At 40.4% G+C, this 22,214-nt stretch overlaps 1 protein-coding gene across 1 annotated transcript; it reads left to right on the top strand.

The window, feature by feature from the left end:
- Window positions 1–17,144, top strand: hsd17b12b (hydroxysteroid (17-beta) dehydrogenase 12b). Its single transcript, XM_041941100.1, has 11 exons — window positions 1–325; window positions 6,092–6,138; window positions 7,610–7,685; window positions 8,421–8,528; window positions 9,119–9,183; window positions 10,272–10,316; window positions 10,908–10,942; window positions 12,085–12,166; window positions 12,885–12,950; window positions 13,178–13,327; window positions 15,681–17,144. The coding sequence occupies exons 1-11, from the start codon at window positions 148–150 to the stop codon at window positions 15,786–15,788; spliced, it is 960 nt and encodes a 319-aa protein (XP_041797034.1). The 5' UTR covers window positions 1–147; the 3' UTR covers window positions 15,789–17,144.
- Window positions 17,145–22,214: the final 5,070 nt, after the last annotated feature.

Here is a 22,214-nt window from a genome sequence, read left to right as displayed (position 1 = left end):
GTAATCAACACGGAAGCAGCGTATCCTGAATCCTTTTTGACGCATGCATTTGCACTTTGAGCACTTCGTTGTACATTCATCCAGATATTGTTAACCCAGACGTTAGCATTAACAGATAATACAGACTGAGGTGTGCGTGGTGCAGGTATGTCGTCCAGCGGAGAAGGAGTGTTACAGGCCGTGGAGACCCCGCTGTTCTGGCTCGGTGCGCTGACCGCGGCCTGGCTGTCTGTGTGCTCCGTCTACCGGCTGCTCTCCGGGATCAAGGTGTGGGTGCTGGGCAACGGACGGCTCGTGTCACCCATTGCACTGGGGAAATGGGCAGGTGAGAAACTGTATGGGGGATAATCACGTTATTGTCTGAAGTTATGATGGTCTATGCCATTCAAGTTGTTGCTTTCTATATAAACTGCATTAGCATAATTTGCAAACAAAGAGTGTAATTAAAGGTAGAATATATCAAAAAAGCTAAGAGGACGAAATGGCCTAAGTTTGTCTTGGAGTCAATCAATTTGTTCTTAGCAAATTTATATAGTATAATAGCACACAAATGTCATTGTTTAGGTTTGTGGTGTTTCTTTTGTAGATAAACACCACAAACCTCATGCTAATGATGACATGTTTGCTTCTGCGTTCTCATCTTATTTTCATTTTTCTCTTTGTGCCTTTTGAACTCACAGGTTGTCTACGTCACACCTTACTGCTTATATTCATCAATCTATAAATACTATTTACTATTTATTTATGGTAGCTTTATTCCATAAGAGGAAATTTACTTTAACCGCTTGACAAAATAGATCTATATTACATACACCTTCAATTTTAGAGCATGGTCATTTAGAATTAAAAAATTAGAGACTCCTTTTAATACAATGTAGTCCAGTACAACACCATCTTTAACTATGACCTCAGAAATAAACACATTTCTGACAGTCAACAAAAACTGAAGATTATGAACTTTGCAAAGGTAGAATAAATGGCAGAGCTGTGTATTGGATTGCATTAGATTGTACAGGTGTAGCTAATAATAAAGTGGCCACTGAATATAAATTATAAGCAGACACATTTTCTTTGATGAAATGATTTTTGCATCTTGTCTGAACATGTCAGGAACAACCTGTTCCGTGCTGTGCTGTTGCACTGTGTCACAGTCGTCTTGCATAATAAGTGCAGCCTGACTGTTTCATGGTTCACGCTGATGATTGTGAAGTTTCCAGTCCTCTGATAAGACTTCAGCACAGACTTTTTGCACATTCTGGCTTCTTCGTCCCAGCTGCAGCAGCAGACTATAACATGACACTGTGGTACTTATCACATGAAATAAGGAGTGAGCAGGGAATGACCAGCCTGTTGTAATCGGGTGCAAACTGTAGTAAATCTTGTGATTGGATTACAGCTCGAGGGGATTATCAAATCAGACTGAATACTGTCCATCTGTCCAGCCTGCTCACTGACTGAACCTTGAACCTTTGAACAGACTGCTGGTTTAATGTTGGTGAGTGTGGTATTCAGGGTTCACGTCATAATGCAAAAAGCTGTTGTTAGAAGTTTTTTGAATAATGATTAAGATAAGCTTTTAGTACAGCGGTTTGAAAGGAAATAGGAAGCAATTTAAGTATTTTGTGATTCAGTTATATTCCATCACATCTTACATTGTTGGTGGAAATCATAAAATGGTTGTTCATAGTCTATTTTGTGTACATTGTCATGCATTTGCTGTGTAAATTTATTTTATGTTTCATTTATCTGTTTACTCCTCAGTATTTTCTTAATTTTGATCATTAAACCAGTGCAGTCACAGTCACATCGGCCTGCTTGAGAAGCCCAAATGTTTTGAGGATGTGAGCTGAAGTTGCCTTTGATCTTTTCGTGTGCAGCTAAAAATGGCAACGCGTCAGATGGGTTTTTATTTTTGGATTACACATGCAAAGTGATTCAGAATATCCAATGAGGCAAAGGAGCCCGTTGGCCTCGGCTGCTGCCTTCATTCACAAACTTTGTCTCAGTGAAGTGGACTTGATTGAGAGGACGGCCTGATTATGTAACATGACTAGAGCCATTCATAAATGAGGCACATGATCCTCGGGATTCTGGTTCACTGGTAACCACATCTCACTTTGTGTGTGTGTTTGTGTGAGAGAAAGACGGAGTCTGTGGAAGTACAACAGAGAACTATTGTCGTGGTGTCTTTCCATCTCATACAAGGCTTCAATTCTCAATGATGTGCCTACATTGACATTGAGTAAAAAGAAGTTACAGCTAATTGTTAATTCCTCACAGTCCTCAGTCCAGACATCCTGAAACCTAAAGATGTTCAGCTGTCTATGATATAAAACAGGAGAAGAGCAGAAAATTATTTCATTTGGAAAGTTGGTACCAGAGAAATTTGGACGTTTGATTTAAGCGAATAATCGATGATCAAAATAGTTGCTGATTTATTTTCTGTCAGTCGACTAATCAGTTCATTGATAAATGGATATATGGCCTAATATTGGCAGTACAGTTTTGCCAATAGTTTTATAAATTCATGTTTCACACATTCCCACACATACAGTAGATTGCAGCTATTGGTCAAACGAATTAAACTCATCCTCTATCAATTATTTCTATGTGAAATGGCTTGTTTCAAATATGTGTACTCTTACTCCCCTTGTGGGGACGCCTGGAAGTAGGGCAGGACTTTGTCACAAATAATCGAAAATGGGATGTGCTGTTCAAATTCTCATTATGTCTCCTTTTTAAGTGCAGAAGATGTAAAAAGGTGATTTATTCCAACTCCTTTAATTATTTTCAACAATAAAATGATGTCGGCTGACAAACCCAACGCCCAAATGGGGACACATAGTAGCACTATCATCAGAACACCTAGCTAGGCTAACCTACTTTTGTAGAAGACAGCAGTTCCTGAAATAACCCTTGTTTTATTTGACTGAAGGGAACATGCACTCAGCTGTAAAAGCTTTTTTTTTTCTGTTCCGACTGCAAAACATTTCATTCTTAAAACAACTAAAAATAACCCGGCCTATGTTTCCCTCATCATTGTGCCTGCAGACTCTCCATCACTCTCCCCTCCTCTTCTCTGTGCTATTTTTAGTTGCCCCCAGGATCCCCCATGTTCGTGTTTGTCATTTTCTCTCCTCTTTCCTCCCCCACTCTTTTCTGTTTGGCTCTGCTGCAGCCCTAGAGGATGCTTGGCACCTCAGCATCATCTGTACTCAGGAAGATCACACAAAGGGGAGATTGGTACAGCAAAGGGCAGATAGACGGATGAGTAAGAGAAGGAATGCACTGCGCTGTCAAAATAACAAAATATTTGCTTAAAATAAACTTCATTGTCTCTGTGGGGATGTTTGTAGTAGGCATTGCGGCAACAGCACAAATACCATTTCATGAAAACAGCAGCCATCAGCGCTCAGCACTGTGGCTCAGATGATCACGATAAAAAAAAATCCCACACATTAACAGCATTAATCATGACAATTACAATGTCAAATGCTTATCATTTTCAAATTAAAAACATACTATCTAATAAAATGGTTTGATTAGGGATGCATAAAGCCGATATGCCACATCAATATCAATGCTGATGCTGACCTTATTAAGTCCGTCACAGTGGGCCACCAGCTCAGTTTTTAGTGCCACAGCAATCCCTGGCCTCGTATAACCTTACGTACAAATAATCTAAATGCATCCGGTGAGGTTTACAGTTTTTGGAGAAAGACAGAGGACTGGTGTCCGACCGGTACTCTGTATTGAGCAGAAAACTGTAAACAGGCATCCCTACTTTAAATAATATAACAAGTGAGACTAAAAGCACCCAGCAGTTCTCTGTCTCATAAGGCATTCACACCATCATGAGATCTGCGTGAAAAAAACAAAAAACAAAGCAAAGACACAGTTGTCTCATTCATTTCAATGAGACCACTGTATTGAGGATGCTGAGGCAGAGGTCTTGTGTCTCTCTAATATGTCTTTAAACTCAGTCCCATCCCTGAAGGCAGTATTTCAGGGACGCCTCGATGGACTTTCTTTCAAATTTGGCACAAATGTCCACTTGGACTCAAAACTGAACTGATTAGATTTTGATGGTCAAAGGTCACTAAAACACATTTTTGACTATAACTCAAGAATTCATACGCTAAGTATGACAGAATTTCACACTAATGTCTCATTGGGACTAAATGATGAAGTGATGGCATTTTATATCCAAAAGGTCAAAGGTCAACTTCACTGTGACATCATCATGTTGTGCAAAAACACTTTTCTGGCCATTATTCAAAGCCATAACTCAGGAACAGAAGGCAGATTGTGACCATATTTCACATTTGGTCAGATACTGAATTGGTGACACTGATCTGGGCGTCTACCTTTAAACTGATCGTAAAGATCTTCTGTGCTGCTGGGTTGACGGTGTGTGTGTGAAGCGTCCACGTTTTACAGTTTGTAGCTTCTTTGCAGCAACATCCACATTTGAAGCCTTGTAGTCCACCACAAGCTGATTGGTTGTGCTCATATTGAGCTTCAGGTGGTTGTCGTTGCATCATGTGATGAAGCTCTCCATCAGTCATGTGGAAAAATAGTCTCTATGTGAAGACAGCATGTTTCTCAGTGGAAATTATTCACTGGAATCACACATGTCAGTATCGTGATAACTTCCATTTCACCAGCAAATACGCTTAATGCCTTTTATTGAATTCCTTCAAAATCTACACTACATACATGAGTTTGGTCCCAGGTACTTAAGTTTGTTTTTGACAGAGACTGTAATTATGTTGGTGCACCTTGCGTGTAGCGTTTAATGAGCCCTAAGAGTCTACAAGCCCCTCTAGTGGACCCTAGAGGCTGTGCTGCTCAGTGCACCCAGCCAGACTGATGTGGTTTGACCTAAGTGCACTTCACTCTCACAAGTAGGTCTAGACCACAATGTAAAAACTGGAATAAAATAAGAGCAGAATAATAATTACACACAACTGACTTCTAAAGGACAAGATGAAGAGCAGTACACAAGTTTGCACAAGAATAAGATGAATGTTGCACTTCATACCAATCTTTTCATGTTACGCAGGGACATATTGTAGCGCCCTGACTCTCCACCCCTCTCTCCATCTACTTTTTGTTATATTTAGCCAGAGGTGTGATGAATCGTTCCTCCTGAAAGATGGGAATTGCTAAAAATAGGCCGCCGCCGCCGCTGCTGTTTGTGCCAGGCAGTTCCAGGGCATCCGCTCGCTCGACTGCCACTGAAGACAGAGAGGACCGAACTTTCCCTCTCCCTCCCTCTCTCTCTCCCTCTCTCTGTCCTCCTTATTCACCTCGGCTGCTCTCCTTGTACCCCCGTCCTGCAGTTCATCTGTCTGCACTGACATTCAGCACTTTACCCTTGAAAGTCAATTTATTTTATTTTTCTAAAGCTTTTTGTTCTTGGCCGTCATTGGTGGCTTTGCACTGCACTTTCCAGGGATCACCTGCCTGTCGAGCAGTCCTTTGCTGACATCTTTATCATCGGATTTCTGCTGTGAGGAAGTTCCTGGAGGTGGCGCTCTTCGTCTGTTCATCTGCGGTGGCTAGCACTGCCTGGTCTTCTGTCTTCATCTTGATTTCCCACCAAAGAAGACATTGACAACAAATCTCTGCTTAAAACACCTCTGGCATCAATTTTAAAATATTTTCTTCTGTGGGAATATTTATTTCAAACAGCACAAGCAGCTCAAGCTAACGGAGCACATTTCAGACTAAATATAGGCTAAATACAGATATACATGAAACGTGTGGCTACTCCTACATGTCATAGTGTAGATGTCCAGATGAAGGTATGTAGACACCAGGTCCAGGTTTTTTCATGGATTCAGAACGGCTCCTTATCTCCAGTAAAGAAAACAGAAAAGGACAGTGCAACTTCCTTTTCTCAGTTTTAATGAACCGGCCAATCGAGTCCCAGTTTTATGCTCATGGAAAGAAACTATGGGAATGGATGGTGAATAAGGAGGAGCATATCTTGCCTTATTAAATTCTGTATTTTCATATGTTATTTAAAACATCCTATACTTGGTCCTACTAATTCACTCTCTCTGTGTGTGTTTTCTCCTTTTAGTGGTGACAGGAGCCACAGATGGGATCGGGAAAGCTTATGCAGAGGAGGTAAGACTCCCCGGATTCTGGACATTTTCAGCCTCCTGACCTAAACAACGCAGGAAACAGGAGGGGGAGAGGGTTGAGTGGCATATAGAGTATTAAATCATTCATAAAAGTGTGCTTTAAAAAACTGTTGTACCTGTAGTGTTGTGAGATTGAACAGTTTGTAATTTCTAGTTTTTAATTTCTGCATGTTCGTGTCATTGACTGCAGGTTTTAATTCTTGATTTTGAACATTAAGACTTCAGTTAAAATATTTGTGTATTTAGATGCTTCAGATGCCTGCAAGCTTCATTTCATTTCATTTCAAAGTAACCATTCATTTAGAAATGCTAGCTAACATTAGCTAGCTGGCTGTGAGCAGGGTACTCAGATGCTTTACTTAACCAAAAGTACTAATACCAAACTCTGTTACAAGTAAAAGGTTTGTATTGAAAATGTTGTGTAAAAGTATGACAGTATAATCAGGAAAACGCACTTAAAGTGTTAAAAGTATTCAATGCAGAATAATGTCCCCTGCGACTGTTATACCGATATATATCATATCATGAGATTATTATTACTCATGCATTAATATGAAAGCAGGCGTGTACTATTTTAATTATTTCATAAAGGACTGCAGCTAATGATCATTTTCATTATGGATTATCTGCTAATTATTTTCTCCATTAATCGATTGATTGTTTGTTTGTAAAAATTCTAAAGACAGTGAAAAATGGCGTCACAATTACCTGGAGCCTACCAGCTAGGCTCCAGGTAACCAGCAGTAGTTTAATTTTAGATGTAGAGCAAAACAAAAAAGGTGGCAGGAAAAGAAAAGACACAAAGTACAAGTACTTCAAATTTGTAGTTAATTGTTACTTGAGTAAAGGTACTTAATTACATTCCACCACTGGTAACTTAACAAACCTAACCCCATATCAAAAACATTTTACTCAGGGCAGAAGAATGACCCAGTTTATGTATCTTGTTAACTTACTGGTGGACGCAGAGGCCTGGAAGAAGCCGCCATTATTCAGTTTCAGAGTGACTCAAACCTGTTGAACGCTGTCCTGAGTGCGAACTGGCCTGTTGGCGACTGACAGGATTCTCTAGCCAATCGTGTTGTTTGTAGGGATTCACCGATTAGTCAGATGCTGAAAATCCCAGCCTCTCTCTCTTGCGAGTCGCCTATAAAACCCTACCATGAACAAAACCTGTGAATGATTTTTCATTTCGTAGCTTGTGAAATTCAGCTTCAGACTCAAAGAATTACACCTGCAAGCGTTAGCCTGAATGTTTAAACTTTTGAAACAGAGGTTACAGGTACAAATCAATTATAAAAGTGTACATAAGTGTGTTTTTGAACACATCTTTTATTCCATAAACACACACACTCTGTTTAGTGCCACCTCCGCTCATCTCTGCACTGCCTGTATGAAATACGTGTTGAGGTGCACAGACGTCGCCTTTGTTGACACGTTTCTTGTGTTTGCAGCTCGCCCGCAGAGGCTTTGCCATCGTGCTGATCAGCCGCTCTCAGGAGAAGCTGGACGATGTGTCCAAGGCGATCTGTGAGTCGTATGCGTGTTTATTCATTTATATTAAACATTCTGTGGAAATGCACACAGAAATGTTGCCAGGCATCGCAAATTGATGGAAAGTGAAGATTTTTTGTGGACAACTTTCGTGTAAGTCACTTTGAAATACTGTACGTAGCTCAATATTACTCTATTTAATCCATCACTTGAACTAATCCCACATTTTAGAGTCAAGGGAAATCAGCAGTACCTGTGGTCCAAAGGCACAAGACTAATACAGTGTTAAGTATGACAGCTGCTAGACTGGAGTTCATTCTCAATGATCCATGCAGTTATATGGCCTCATTTATCCCAAACCTGAAATGTTGCATCCATATTGCACTGCGTGATAGTCCAATGGGGCTAAATGACTAACGACGAAATTGTATTGCATTGAATTGCGTGTTTTTCACAAGCGATTCTTTATTGAGTGGAGATTCAGCAGGACTCTTACGCCTTCGGTTATGAGGCAGTAAAGCCTCCTGCTGGAGCTGAAAGTGAATCTGTCCAATTAAATGAAAGCTTTCTCTTAAGGGAAGGATATCCTCATTGATGATATAGGATTATTTCAGGGTTTAATTCCCCCCCTCTGCTCTGCTCTTCCCTTTCCAAGTGACTGTTTGTTAGCAACATGGTTGTTCATGAATGCTTTACCCAAGGGATTTCTGGTAGTTTTCATTGTTTCTCAAAAATATATGCAAAAATTAAAATGTTTATGTGTGCCCTCAGCGAGCAAATGTGGCGTGGAGACCAAAACGATAGCAGCAGACTTCAGTGCTGTAGACATCTACTCTAAGATTGAAGATGGACTTGCAGGACTGGAGATTGGAGTTTTGGGTAAGACTGCAGCAGGAGATCAGGCCACCTCACTCCTGATCAAATTAAATTGGCTGCTCAGATGAGATGGCAAATTCAATCTGAATCATAATCCACTCTGATAAATGGACGTTTTTCATATCATCATAAAGGTTAATTTATCCAGGCTTCTGCAGCCCTCTGCTGCCCTCCTAAGACTGGAAAGAGGAATAACACCCTGAAGTGCATATTACAGAAATATAATCTTTTCATCCATCAGTTTGTCAACATTATGTAGTATTTTGAAAGCTGATTGATTGATTTAATTAATTAATTAATCCAAAGGATAACCTGTTAAACAGAAAACACTTATTTCCAGCCCCCAAAGATGTTAAAATACAAAGAAAACACAAAGAAGCACAAGACATTCAGCTCAAAAACTAAACGACACAATCCTGACATACAAAAACACTTCAGCTCAATTTAAGAAATAAAAGTAACACTAAACATTAAAGGACAAGGACAGCTTAAGTGTCAATGTCATTGTAGATTTCATTAAAATTCTGTCACCCTCTTCCATAAAAACATCCAAACCCAATGTCACACTGCCGTTATTTTTCTCTTGTTAACAGTGAACAATGTTGGGATATCCTATTCATACCCTGAGTTCTTCCTCAACGTCCCCAACCTCGACACGGTAAGTCAAAGGTTCATTATTATTCTAATTTCCATGAATAGAAATTATTTTATCATACGTGCATATGAATAATAAAATGTTTGAAAACCTAAAGGAAGAAGATGTCTGTGACACAATATCTACATTAGGTTTGCTAACTTTAGCTAACATTAGCCACAATAAGCTACTGGCCACACCGGACCAGGTGAGGTTGTGGCAGCAAAACTTAATCAGAATCAGAAGGAAATAAGAAATATGTAAGAGAATATGTAAAATATGTACACTATACAACAATATAAACCAACCATAAATAATAAATACATATATGAAATACAAAAATGTAAATATGTCAACTATTATGCTACAATAAATGTCAACAGTCCATATAGAAATACATCTGTTGTGCAACTTTCTACATCAAGTAAGAATACTAGAATACTACTACTGCTTATACTATAATCATACCAATAGTACAGTATATAGCAATATTTAGTAATGTATGCTACTAATAACAATAATGATAGTGGCAGTAGAATAAAGAGGCCATGTTCTACTTTTTGGGTTTTCCCCTTTCCCTTGGTGTGTTATGTCACTTTTTTGTGCACGTAAACCACCTTGCACAAAGTCCACGCCAAACGGAGCGATTGTCTCCCAGCAGGAAACACTGCTCCTGAACCTTGAACCTTTTCTTCTGTTACCTGTCGACGTCACTATGTGACACAGCACCGCCTCCAGCTCGCTGCTGGCTCACACTTGTGTGATCTGACCAGTCAGAGCAGACTGGGCTGGATAGCATGCCAGACAGAGAGAAAAGCTGTGTTGCAGCATTGGACAGTATGAAAAAAATGATGCGTTTCTTGAACATTAAAGCATGTAAACCAATTCTAGTAGACACCAAAAATAAAAATAAGAACCTGAAAATTAGCATAATATTGCCCCTTTAATTGGGCCATGTTCGCTACTGGTGAGTTTTATTGCTTATTCTTTTGTAGTGGAGTGTATGTGCTGCTTTTCAGCAAATATCAAAGATAATGTCTTTAACACCTGCACTTGAATTAATGGAACACACAACTCACGTTATAGTAATGCTGCTGTTCTCCTCGTTTCAGTTCATCGACACCATGGTCAACATTAACATCACCTCAGTCTGCCAGGTGAGTATTACTATTTTAAAACTCGGATGGAAGTGAGGCTCACAGAAAATGTTAAAGAAAAATCACATCAAACTTGATAACTAAGTATTTCTCCTTCGAGTTGATTCCATGGCACCTTTTTCTGCTTCACACCTGTGGGCACTGCAAATTCTCCGAGTTCGTCTTCGAACTAGCAAGTTATCTTAAATATATGGTTCAGTCTCAGTCTGCACAGCGTGGACTCCTCCATGGACGCCTTTTTGAGTTATTAGGTTTGTCCAAGTAGATTCAAACACGTTGACATAAAGCAGAGTAAGTCACTTCCTTCCCTCTTCTCCCAGAGCAACAGCTGAAGTCCACCCACTCTTTTAGCACTTAATTTATGTCATTCAATATTTCTTTAAACTGCTCCCTCTGCTATCATTATCATTCCTTTCTCCCTTTGTCTTCCCTCCCCGATCACCTCTCCACACACAACCCACACACACACATTTGCAAATGTGGACGCACACCTCCACACACTTGTCCACAGCCCACGGACTTTGATAGACTTTTTTGTGCTTTTACTCTGTTTCTCACACTCTCTCTGTCTCTCTCTCTGTTTTTTCCCAGATGACACGTCTCGTATTACCTCGAATGGTGGAGCGGTAAGTCTGTCTGACTTTGGCAGGAAGAGATTTTGTTACTGATGTCTGTGACTCTTTAGTAATTAACACCAGCACACATGCATTAAGCAGCACAGAGAGCTGGATGATAAATAGGTAATAATGAGCTGAAATGGTATTATGATCATATCATCATATCATGTAATAGTTTTATAAAACTGTGTTGTCTAATTAATGACCCCTCGCTAATTTTAATTATTTTCTCATTTTGCACGTGAAGAGTTTTATGTAATGTGGTGCAAAATCGCTTAAAATAGTAAAAGGAATAATTGATTTTGGGAAATATGCTTATTCATTTTCTCACCAAGAGTTTGATGAAAACAAAATTGATGTCACTCTTATATCAAATGTGAAGCTTTAGCTGGGACACGCTTAGCTTAGCATGAAGACCTCTTTAACTCAATCAACATGTTTTATCTCATTTGTTAGGTATATATATGTGTGTGTGTGTGTGTGTGTGACATTGACTCTAACCATATCGCCAGTCATACCATGAATTCATGAATTAATTTGATGATTTACACATAACTGCACTGCACTGCAGTTGAAAACACCTGAAGAAAAGCAATAGTTATATGCAGTCAGGAACAATTTCAGTCACAAATTGCACCTTACAGATATCTGCTGACATGTGTGTGTGAATTTCAGAATTTCATTTATATTTGACTTTCAAATATTTTCTTTTGCTCTAGCTAATTTGGGACTTTTTGGGAAATACGTCCTCTTTCATCATATGCACTGTATCATCTGTAATTGGACTGTTATCTGAAAGTCTTCACTTGCCTGACCATAATATGCACATATAATTAATTTGTCTTAAAATATCATCCACCTCTAGTTTAGATCACACACTGTATGAAAGCACCACAGGCTGGAGCAGAAACCCCCTCAGATTGTAAATATTTCGGTGGTGATGTTAGCGTATCTTTGATCTGATCAATATCTCCCAGCTCTCCTTTGATGTACAACAAGAGCAGTTTTGGTTCAGCTTGCGAGCACACGTCGTACCATGTTCTCTCTTCATTCTGGGATTGATCTCAGGCTGAAGTGTTTGTTGCTGTCACCTCTTTCTCTCATACTTTGTTTTTCAGTATGAAATAGCAAATAAATGTCTGTGTTACCAGGAAGAAGGGGGCTATCCTCAACATCTCATCTGCCAGTGGGATGTACCCTGTTCCTCTGCTCACTGTCTACTCTGCCTCCAAGGTAATTGCAATGTGTAGTTTATGACCGTTTCTTCAAGTTATTAACTGAAGTGTTGCATATAGACGCATCTCAGCATCGTAAACGGTTTACATCTTATCTTATACCGCCCTCTGTGAGGACAAACCCATCTTTGTTCTCATGTTATGAATTATTCTGTCTAATCTACCAACAGACATTGAGGCAAAACGTATCTGCTGATGGCGAGAGATGCTAGTTCAACATTTATTTGGATGTAGGGATAAAGGGAGGGATCGTCTTTTTTCATATTTGCTGTTTTAATTGTTGAATATAAATAAGTCGCTGACTAACTCAGGTCCCGAGGTAGTGTACCAATTAAAAATGTTTATAGGAGCATGTGGCGTCATAATGTTTTATAACCGTCTCATGTGTGTTTGTTAGCTTAAAAACAGCCGGCTGTTCACACTTTCAGCTGATTAATTTGCTGGTGTCTTAATACTGGGGCATGTTTATCTGTAAATCCTGGTTTCTCTCAATTTAAAAGTGCTAAATCGAAAATCCATCTTGGGTGAATCTTTAGTTTAATGCTCAATTTAGTTAGCAATTTAATGATTTCATTACAACTCCCATTAACATCATGTAAAGTAAATTGTACATGAATTCTGTGCACAGATTCTGTGCACATCTCTTGATTTTTGGTATTTGATGGCGTCTTTTTCTTTGTGGAATTGTGGTTTTGACCTGCCTTTATCTTATACAGGCATTTGTGGACTTCTTTTCGCGAGGGCTTCAAGCTGAATACAAGAGCAAAGGCATCATCATCCAGGTAAATCATGACCCAACCTTAGACCATCTGCTACAAGCCCACATGGTTTCAGTAAAGTTCGGTGGTTGGTAGCTATAGTTGACTATGCAGATTGAAGGAAAATCCCTTTCTTGCCTTAAGAAAAATAGATGTTGTCTCAGCACTGTGCTGATACTTTACCAAGCAATGAAACTATAGAGTCATTGTTCATTTCATGTCAACCAGTGTGTTTCCTTGTTTTTTTCCAGAGTGTTCTGCCATTTTTTGTTGCAACCAAGCTGAGTAAAATCCGTCGGGCTACGCTGGACAAGCCCAGTCCAGAGCGCTACGTTTCAGCCGAGCTCAACACTGTGGGGCTACAGACCCAGACCAACGGCTACCTGCCCCACGCCATTATGGTAAGTCTGGGTATGTAATACTGGTAGCAAAGGACAGTCTAATGTAAATACTGCACATGCCATGTATGTTTTTCTCAAATCCTCACTCATTTAGATTCGAGCTTCATTTTTGATCTCCACAGAAAGCAGCTATTGATTCCTCTAAAAATCTTTAATGAACTGCTTCTGAAATGATTGCCAAACGTTCCCCCATCAACCAAGCTCAAGCTGAAATTAGTTTGAAAGGACCCACAATCTATTGTCGGCATCAGTCGTCACGCAGTCTCTCTGTAGAACGAGGTGAAACACATTTCAGGCCGCTGACGAGCCACATTTATGCAACCATGTCTTCAAAAACAAGCAGAGTTCCTTTCGTACGATATAAAACATCATTATATGTCTCTCTGCTTGGGCTTTTTGTTGAATGCCTCTCAGGAGCTAACAATGCTCGCCTGTCATGGAGACTGGCATTGGACGCAAAGTGAGGACCTGCTTTGTCATCTGCCTGCACACTGAACTGACCACTCAGAATGACTCAAGATCTGCTGAACGTGCTTCAGCCAGTTGGAGCTTGAAATCACACCACAGGCCAAATCCTCCTCTGGATATTGTTGCCATTTATATAACCAGCCCCAAAAATTAAAGTGTACCATTGACAGGTAGGGGAATGCAGCTGGAGTCATACCAGTCTAACACAACTGGTTTCCCTGTAGGAGTAATAAATCTGGTGCAGCGTAACCCTCATTAGAAAAGCTGAGTCGTGTCATAGGTGTTCGAGGGCAACAGGGCCAGAACCTCATCAGGCTGCAATTTCACTTCATACAAAAAAGCCTCCCACCTGCTCATCTCCATTCTCTAAATTAATATTGTGTCGACAGTTGCTAAAGCATCTGTCAAAAGGTAAACATCCTGTGAAATAATGGAGTGGGATGCTCCACTACCTTGCTGCATTGTCTGCGTCCTAACACTGTAATTAATCTGTGGAGACACGAGCGTCAGAAATGAAACCGAAACACTCATTTAGTGCAGCTTTATCAGGCATTTTGAGAGGTTGCAGAGGGAAACAGCCATTTTCTCCTTCCAGTTTCTCCATGTTGTGTTGGATACTGTTGAACTATGTGACCTGAATATCAATGAACATGCTTATTGATGTATATATAAATAACAACACCATCCACTACAGCATACAGGTGTTCAATAAATCCTATTCAGCATGGACGAGCCTTTGTTGATCGTCTGCAGTTGACGGTTTTTGTGCAGATAACGTGAATGCAACGCAGATCTTTGCTGCCGTCAGCCCCTGTGTTTCACTGAACCGCAAGCAGGAGACGAATAGTGTGCGTTCTGATTATCTGATAATCCCTCTCCTGTCAATTGTACTCTGCCCATCTCCCAGTAATAATCCACAATTCAGCAGTGGCTAATCGAGACTGCTGCAAAGCAATCTGCAACCTCCTTAATTTAGATGTTCTGTCGTCTTTGCTGTAGCAACATTCAATTCAAGTTTCAGCTGCTGAGTTAGTTGGAAATTTTATTCTGTTGTCGGTCTCCTATGAAAATGTCATTGTTAGCATAAACATCATATGAGGTGTTGAAACGGTACATTTCTGTCACTATTTTCACCTGGACAGGCGTGACCCAACAAACCTCGATCAGCATCCTCAGTAGCAGGGCCGTCTTTAACTTTCTCACCACTCAACTGCCCATAATTCAAATATATTATCTATTATCATACCCATCTTGGATTTAATGATATATATCGCAAAATTCAGATTTAAAATAAATTGGCATGAGAAATGAAAAGAATACAATTAAGAGGAAGTCTATAGGTAATAAATTGAATGTGGTGTAAGAGTAAGTCGGTGGAAGAACCATTTATGATGCTTCATAAAACTTCTCCTTACTTAGAAGAGGATTAAAAACAGTAGGGGGTGTTTCAACTGTTTCAGCTGCCGTGCTGTTGTCGGGTAAGTTAAATGTGAGTTGCCTGACATTATGCGTAAAGCAGAGAAGACTTTGCTGCTGTAATTTGAACTTCCCACTAGCGCACAATATATAAAAATTAACTGCAAATTTTGCACCTAATCCTGTGTCCAGCAAGATAAGGTCACCATATTCTAAAGAAACTAAGGTATTGTCTTTGCAGCTTTTGGTAACATCAGGAAATGGTTAATCTATATGCAATATGTGCAGCTACTGTACAGATTCGTACCAAAATGGCTATAAATTAGACATCATTTGAGAAGACCATTGCCTGAATTTTCCTTTGTACAAATTTGCCACAGTTGTTGCTCCTGTGGGTTGGAAATTAATAATGAATGCTAATCTGTTATTTGTAAATGCCACCAGCTGACCATGTAATTTCCCTCTGTAGGGCTGGGTGACTACAGCCCTGCTCCCTGCCAAGATCCTCAACAGCCACGTGATGGGGATGGGTTTGTCCCAGCGCGCTCGTTACCTCAAGAAGCAGAAGCAGGGGTAGATAGATCAGCGGCGGCTGGGAGCGGCAGCAACAGAGGGGTCCAGCTGTGTTGACCACTCCTCCGGCTACCATCACTGCAGACCAAGACGAGAAAATGGGACCATTTCAGTGCAACATCCCATTCCCCCCCCTCTGATGCTCTCAGTCATACATGATGTGAGGCCGTATTTCGCCGCAGTTGCTGACATGTATTCAATCCAAACAGTCAAAACGAATGTGAAAATTACTGAACAAAGTGGTGCTCGTCTTTGAGTGATCAGCTTTAATGAAAGGAACACTAACATGGAACATGAAAACTATCCCCAGAACTCTCCATCTGTCCTCAAAACATGATCAGTTCAGCCTGCGTGTTAAGGGAAGGATACAGATCATTTGGGTGTCTGAGGTTTGGGGCCTCCTGTGAGTACAAGGACCAACTTTTAGCTTTGTGGGCTCTCTTCAAGCTATTTAGGGGAACACTGGAGGTGGTACTTACTGCTCACACTTTCTAGAGCACTTAAATAACATGTTTTCAAGATTAAAAACAATGAAATTTGCTTTTTTTTTGGTGATAATGGATTTCTTAATTCTTTTTGGGTTTTTTTTTTCATCTTTCCATATTTTCTCTACAGTATTGATGCGGTGTTGAACTACATGGTAGTTTGGTTAAATTATAAAATAAGAGCGGACACTGTAGAAGAAAACCTCTGGTTGTTCACCTACTGAACTGATTTTCAGATTAATTCTTAGAACTGGCGTTTCCGTTCAGCCTGACTTTCTACACCTTAGTTGTTACATTTCTCAAGATAAATCTCGATATAGCGAGTTGGTGGTTTTGTGTGCAGTGGTTAATGTTTTCCATCTGTGTTGTTGGATTTTCTTACATGTTAAACAAAACCAAATGTACAGAAACCATTGAAAACCTTTCAAAAAGACTTTTGAAAACTCCATGTACGTGACGTTCGTGTTCATCGACTGTGTGAGTAATAGTGTCTTATTTCGCTCGTCTTGGCTCAGATTTCAGCTTTTTCAGCTTGCTTTCACTCGCACTAACTATTTGGGTGCAGCAGCCGGGGACCAGTGTCAGTTCTAGAGCTGGTGTTTTTGTCAAGGGTAATGACATTAGGTTTTAGATGTGTTCCTAATCCCTGGGATGCATGTTGTTCGGGCTGAAAGCAAAGTGAACCAGAACACCTGGATATCGTTGAGATGCACTGACTATAAAAGACTCATCGCATTTGTCCTTTCAGCCAACAATAAATATCAAGTCAAATAACTTCATCCAGCCTTCTGTCTCTTTCTGACTTCTATTGCTCAGTTTCACCTTTCTTGTCACTTCTGTTTTGGCTGCCATGACTGTACGATTTACAGCATTTACTATTTTATACCAAAAACATGGAAAAGCCTGAGAAGAGAACAGTTTGGGTTTTGTAGTTCAATAAAACATGAACGAGCTTGGTGTCTAATATCCCATGTGGACTGTATTATGTGATACAATCACACCCCAACATTCACTGAAAAAAGTCCACAAACCCATTTTATTGTTATATCCTTTTACAGCCTATCAATCAGTTCATGGAACTTCCTGCAGTTTTTTTATCCTTCATCATTTTCACAGTCCATACAAAAGTGTTGCTTTTTCACATTCTGCCTCATGCCTCCCAAACATCACCGGCTGGTTCCCATGCCAACAGTTTCTGGGAGATTATTCCGGTGCACTGGTATGGAAGCTGCGGAAATGTGTCATCACTGACAATGTAGGAGGGGAGAGGAGCTCAGTGTGTGGAGGGATGCCCAAAGGAAGGAACGAGTGGGCTGCAGAGATGTATATAAAGAGGAGCTGACTGGTGCTCAGAGTCCACGGCTCGCTCCGACTCGCGCACACACACTCTGTGATCTCACAGCAGAGTTTCAGAGCGAAGAGCAGATTGGAAAAAGAGCAAACCAGGATCGCTCAAATCAGCTCTCATCAAGCAGAAAACCCAGGACTGAATATTAAACAGCCGTCTCTGATTGACTATTTCATGTTCTTGCAAAAATCTTTTGCATCATTTGTATCAAAACTTGTGGAGACAGCAGATCAGACACGCCAGAATTTTTAACAAAAGGCTTTAAGTCCTACATCCTACGCCACGTCTACTCTAGAGCTTCACCCTACAGCTCGTCATCCTCAGATTTGGGCCACCGTTCACCATGGCGACCAGCATGGACACGCTCCCTGCCCATCTGCTGCCTTTGGTGATGGAGGAGTTCCCCCAGTCTCTGGCCACAGCTTGTGTCTGCAGGGCTGGACAACGTGAGCCCCGCCTCCGCTGCGTACAGTGCGGCATCATCGAGGAGGAGGAGGAGGACTGCTCCACCCTGGAGGAGGACCAAGCCCAGCGGTCCTTCCTGCAGACTGTGGAGAGCCTGAGGAGGAGCACCAGATGAGCTCCTCCAGAGGAAGTTCTAGCATGGCAGTCACGTGTTTGACCTATTTGGCTTCCCTGCAACCAGTCTAGAGACCAACAGATGTCAACGGTATTACGGTTGAGACTGTGCTGACTTAAAGCCTCTGTTGGTGGGGATATTTTGGTAAAGCTCTCCCCACTGTTGGACACCATATATGGCAATGGATGAGTCTGCACTGAGTCGAGACACTAAGGAACTGTGATGGAGCGCTTCTAAGAGCCGGTCAAAATGTGCTGATAACAAACTATTGTTTCTATATTTTCATAGTTAATTTACTTTGGTGTTTAGTGATTTCCTGCAAAGCGTTACTTTCACCTTGTCAGGTTGTTATAACATTTACATGATCGCTTTCTCTTAATGCTCATATTGCCTACAACAATGATTTTCAATGCAATATATGATCTTCTAACATGTATTTGGTGGTCTGTCTTCTCTATTATTAAGGTCAAAATCTGTTAGATTTAATGTTGATGTTTATATATCAAGTTTCCTGTTAATGTTGCTTGAAATCGAGCTGTTTTTAAGGGGAAGTGCTGGCTTTCAGAAAGCCATTAAAATGTTTCAGGTCTTTCCATGTGGTGGCACTATTGATACACTTTTTTGAGCTTAATGGCACAAACTACACTGCTCACACACAACAATCCCCCAGCCACAACTGCATATTAACACCTGCAAGCTTTAAATTACTCCTGATATTTCTGACACGACTCAACCATGAATTTATTTTTATTTTTTCTATTTCTTTGTTTGTTTCTGAGAAGCAAACAAAAGGCACAATCATGAATCACGAGGCCGCACATCACGACTACAACACATGAAAACCCCCCAGCTATCATGTAGTACCCTCCTTGGGCCTTGCAATAAAAACAAAATTTCACCCTTTTCCTGGATTCTTTTCTTCCTCGTTTTTCAAAAACCAAATCAGCCATCCCCCATCCAGTTCATTCCCACTGTGGTTCACTATCATCGAGGCAGTTTTTGCATCAAGCTTTATGTCTGCATCATCTTTGCACAGTCAAGAATGTGATGGTGGCGAAAACAAACACTTATGAAGCAGCTATTATGGGATGAATAAGCAGTTGTTTGAATATATCAAGGATATTGAATTGCACTTCCCCCTTGATGACAGAAAAGAGCTAATACACATAGAAAGGATATATAAAGATATAGATACCAGACACCAGCAGCAGCCTGTGGAATTTTTGGTTGTTATGTGAATTTCTGCATCTTTGTTAGGGAGCCTTTTCAAAAATGATGCTTGCAAAAGAAAAACTCTTTCACTTGTGTTTTCTTTCTCAGTTAATTCAGAGATCAGTGCGGCGGAGTTGACGCAGTTGAGCTGTTTTTCTCCCGCCAAAGCTTTGTGTGGTCTAACAGACTTAAGTCCATTATTTGTTTAATCATTTATAACACCTAATAAAACTTTAAATAACTAATGAATAAACCCACTTTTTCTGCAAATCATATTTTCTCAACAAGATTACATGATGTTTTTTCACTAATTAGTCAAAAGGTTTTTGGTTAAATATTTACTCGAAGTCTGGATTTTCACACTTGGTTTTAATCACTGATGCTCAAATAAAAGTTATTTGAAGCAATCTCCTCAAGTAACCCTCAGATCGTCACTGAGTCACTTAGTCTGGTAAAACATGCAGTGGCATTTTTTACCGATTTCACCAATTCTAAACATCCGTCTCTATGCTCACATATTTCTGTTCAGGAGCGTGAGGTGTTCCAAGACAGGTGAACAGTCTGTTGGAGGGCTAGCACAGACAGACAACCAGACTTACTCACATCCATAGGAAATTAGAGTTACTGGCCTGTGCTGTATGTATTTGGCCTGTAGGAGAAGGAAACATATGCAAATACAGGGAGAACATGCCAGCTCTGCACAGGGAGGCGGCTGCTTTCAAATTCACAACATTCTTCTCGGGAAGGCACAAAACTAATGTTGATTTTCCAAAAGCGTGTCTCAAAGAGATGTCCTGCTACCCCAAATCTCCACATGTGAGACTAGGTGCACATTATACACACACACACTTCAGCTGAGGGGTGTCTTTCACTTGTGAGAAAACTAATAAAACCTTCTTTTGATTCAAGTTCTCATAAAATCAAAATAGATGCTTAAGTTTTTTTTTTTTTTTTTTTTCCCCCACATATGACTTGAGCTGATTATCACCGATATGCCAGTATCATTAATGGCTACTGATGTTAATGGTATCAGTAGCATTTTAGAGTTAGTCATTTCCCAGAAAGCGTTTAAAAAAAAAAGAAAAAAAAGTTGACATGTCATTCTATACTAATTCTGCATCCAACAAAACACTTTCTCTCATTATATTTGCCAGATTGGAGAGTTTCCGCGGGCTGATTGCAGTACAAAAACACAACTTTATAACTTCATTCACTGGTTTTGGGTGAAACTGTTTTCTTTCTCTCTGATGTCCTGTGGCTGCTTTGCCTTAATTCTTGGTCATTTACAGAGTTTCCTGGTGGACCGATTCATTTGTTGCTAAAGTAATGGCTAACTGTATCTGGTGTTAGCTGGTTAGCTCCATTAGCTGTGTCACTAGAACTTCTATTAGCTGACTCAGGCCCAGGGTGACCACCTCGGTACTGCACTCTGTCATCAAACTGTCCTCTGTTGGGCTTAGAGGCTGTGATATGTCCTGGTCTGGGTGTTTGCACAGTTAGCTCCCAGTCCGGGTGCAATTAGCTAATTGGAACTGCTAGCTGCAGCTTCCTGTAGCATCCTGATTTACAGAAAACATGTAAATATGCACAATCGACTAGCACTCTGCTAACTGTTTCATGGCAATTTTAAGGACATCCCTCATCAGGTCTCAAAGAGGTCATTCTGTAATCATTACAGATATTATAGTTATTCTATAACATCTCAAATTGCACCAGTTACGGCAGGTGGCACCCCTGTGACCGCTACTGGCAGTCCTGTGGCAAACATTAAGACATTTTTACATTCGTAAATCGCATTTTTCTTGATTATTTTATACCACCTATGTGTCTGTCGTCACTCTGATGCTGCTTAAATGTTATGAAGGAGTGAAACAAACTCCTGGCAGTGAAAAACAAACAGGAGTGAAAATAAAAATGTGCACCCATTTTCTTTCTCATATTTTTATTTCATATTTATCAGGTAGCTTTGTGTTTTTTATTGTGTATTTTTTGAAATAATAAAACAGATCTAATAAAAGAGTATAAAAATAACTTTGTAATTTGTAAAGAGTGTAGTTTTATTTCTTTTTATTTAGCTAAATGGGCAAAACCTCCATGCTGGAAATACTGACACAAAAAGAGTGAAAAGCAAAAAAGCTGAGCAGATTTACGGCTGCTGACCCCGCGTGACAACACACCATGCACGGAGATTTGGCCCTGCCCTATTTGACAGCAAGTCAACTCTCTCGACTGCTGAATGAGTGCTTGGCTGCCACAGGCTGCCACAGAGTGCCACTACCTGCCAGTGCCGCTGGAAGAATCTCCATGTCTGCCTGCCTTCTTCCAGTTGGATTTGTTTGCCTGTTTGGACTGCCTTATCCAGTTTTGATCCTCGCCTGCCTCATCCCTGTAAGCTTTTGTACGTTTTGTGTTTTGTGGATTAAACTCATTGAAGTACTCCAGCCTTGCCTCAAGCATCTGCATTTGGGTCCTTCCTCTTGCTCATCTGTTACCCTGCTTGTACAACCATCACACATTCTGTTGTCACACATTTGACTGCTTTGTCGTATGTCAAATGTCAAGAGCGAATTTCTCATGCTTGCACAATCTTCATTGTCTATGAATCAAAAGTTGTCCTAGCTTCAAATGCTGCCGTGTTGGCTGAAAATCAACATTTTTCAGCTTCATGTTTGGTGTGCAGTGGCAGCCTAGCATTGAAACTTGATAGTATTGAAACTCAGATTCAAAACCTGGTTGAACATGTTATATAGCAGGCCCCGTCTGTTCACGGCATGCCTGGATTCAGACCAAGGAAAACAGCAAGGG

Source organism: Chelmon rostratus, chromosome 1, assembly GCF_017976325.1.
Source record: "Chelmon rostratus isolate fCheRos1 chromosome 1, fCheRos1.pri, whole genome shotgun sequence".
Lineage (NCBI taxonomy): Eukaryota > Metazoa > Chordata > Actinopteri > Chaetodontiformes > Chaetodontidae > Chelmon > Chelmon rostratus.
The sequence above is the reverse complement of the archived record's forward strand: the minus strand, read 5'-3'. Positions and strand labels throughout refer to the sequence as shown.

Excerpts from the sequence above, each read along its gene's own strand:
- hsd17b12b (XM_041941100.1), top strand. The coding sequence starts at position 148 with ATGTCGTCCAGCGGAGAAGGAGTGTTACAGGCCGTGGAGACCCCGCTG. Across the intron at positions 326-6,091 it reads TGCACTGGGGAAATGGGCAG|TGGTGACAGGAGCCACAGAT; the intron begins GTGAGAAACTGT and ends TTCTCCTTTTAG. Across the intron at positions 10,943-12,084 it reads TTACCTCGAATGGTGGAGCG|GAAGAAGGGGGCTATCCTCA; the intron begins GTAAGTCTGTCT and ends CTGTGTTACCAG.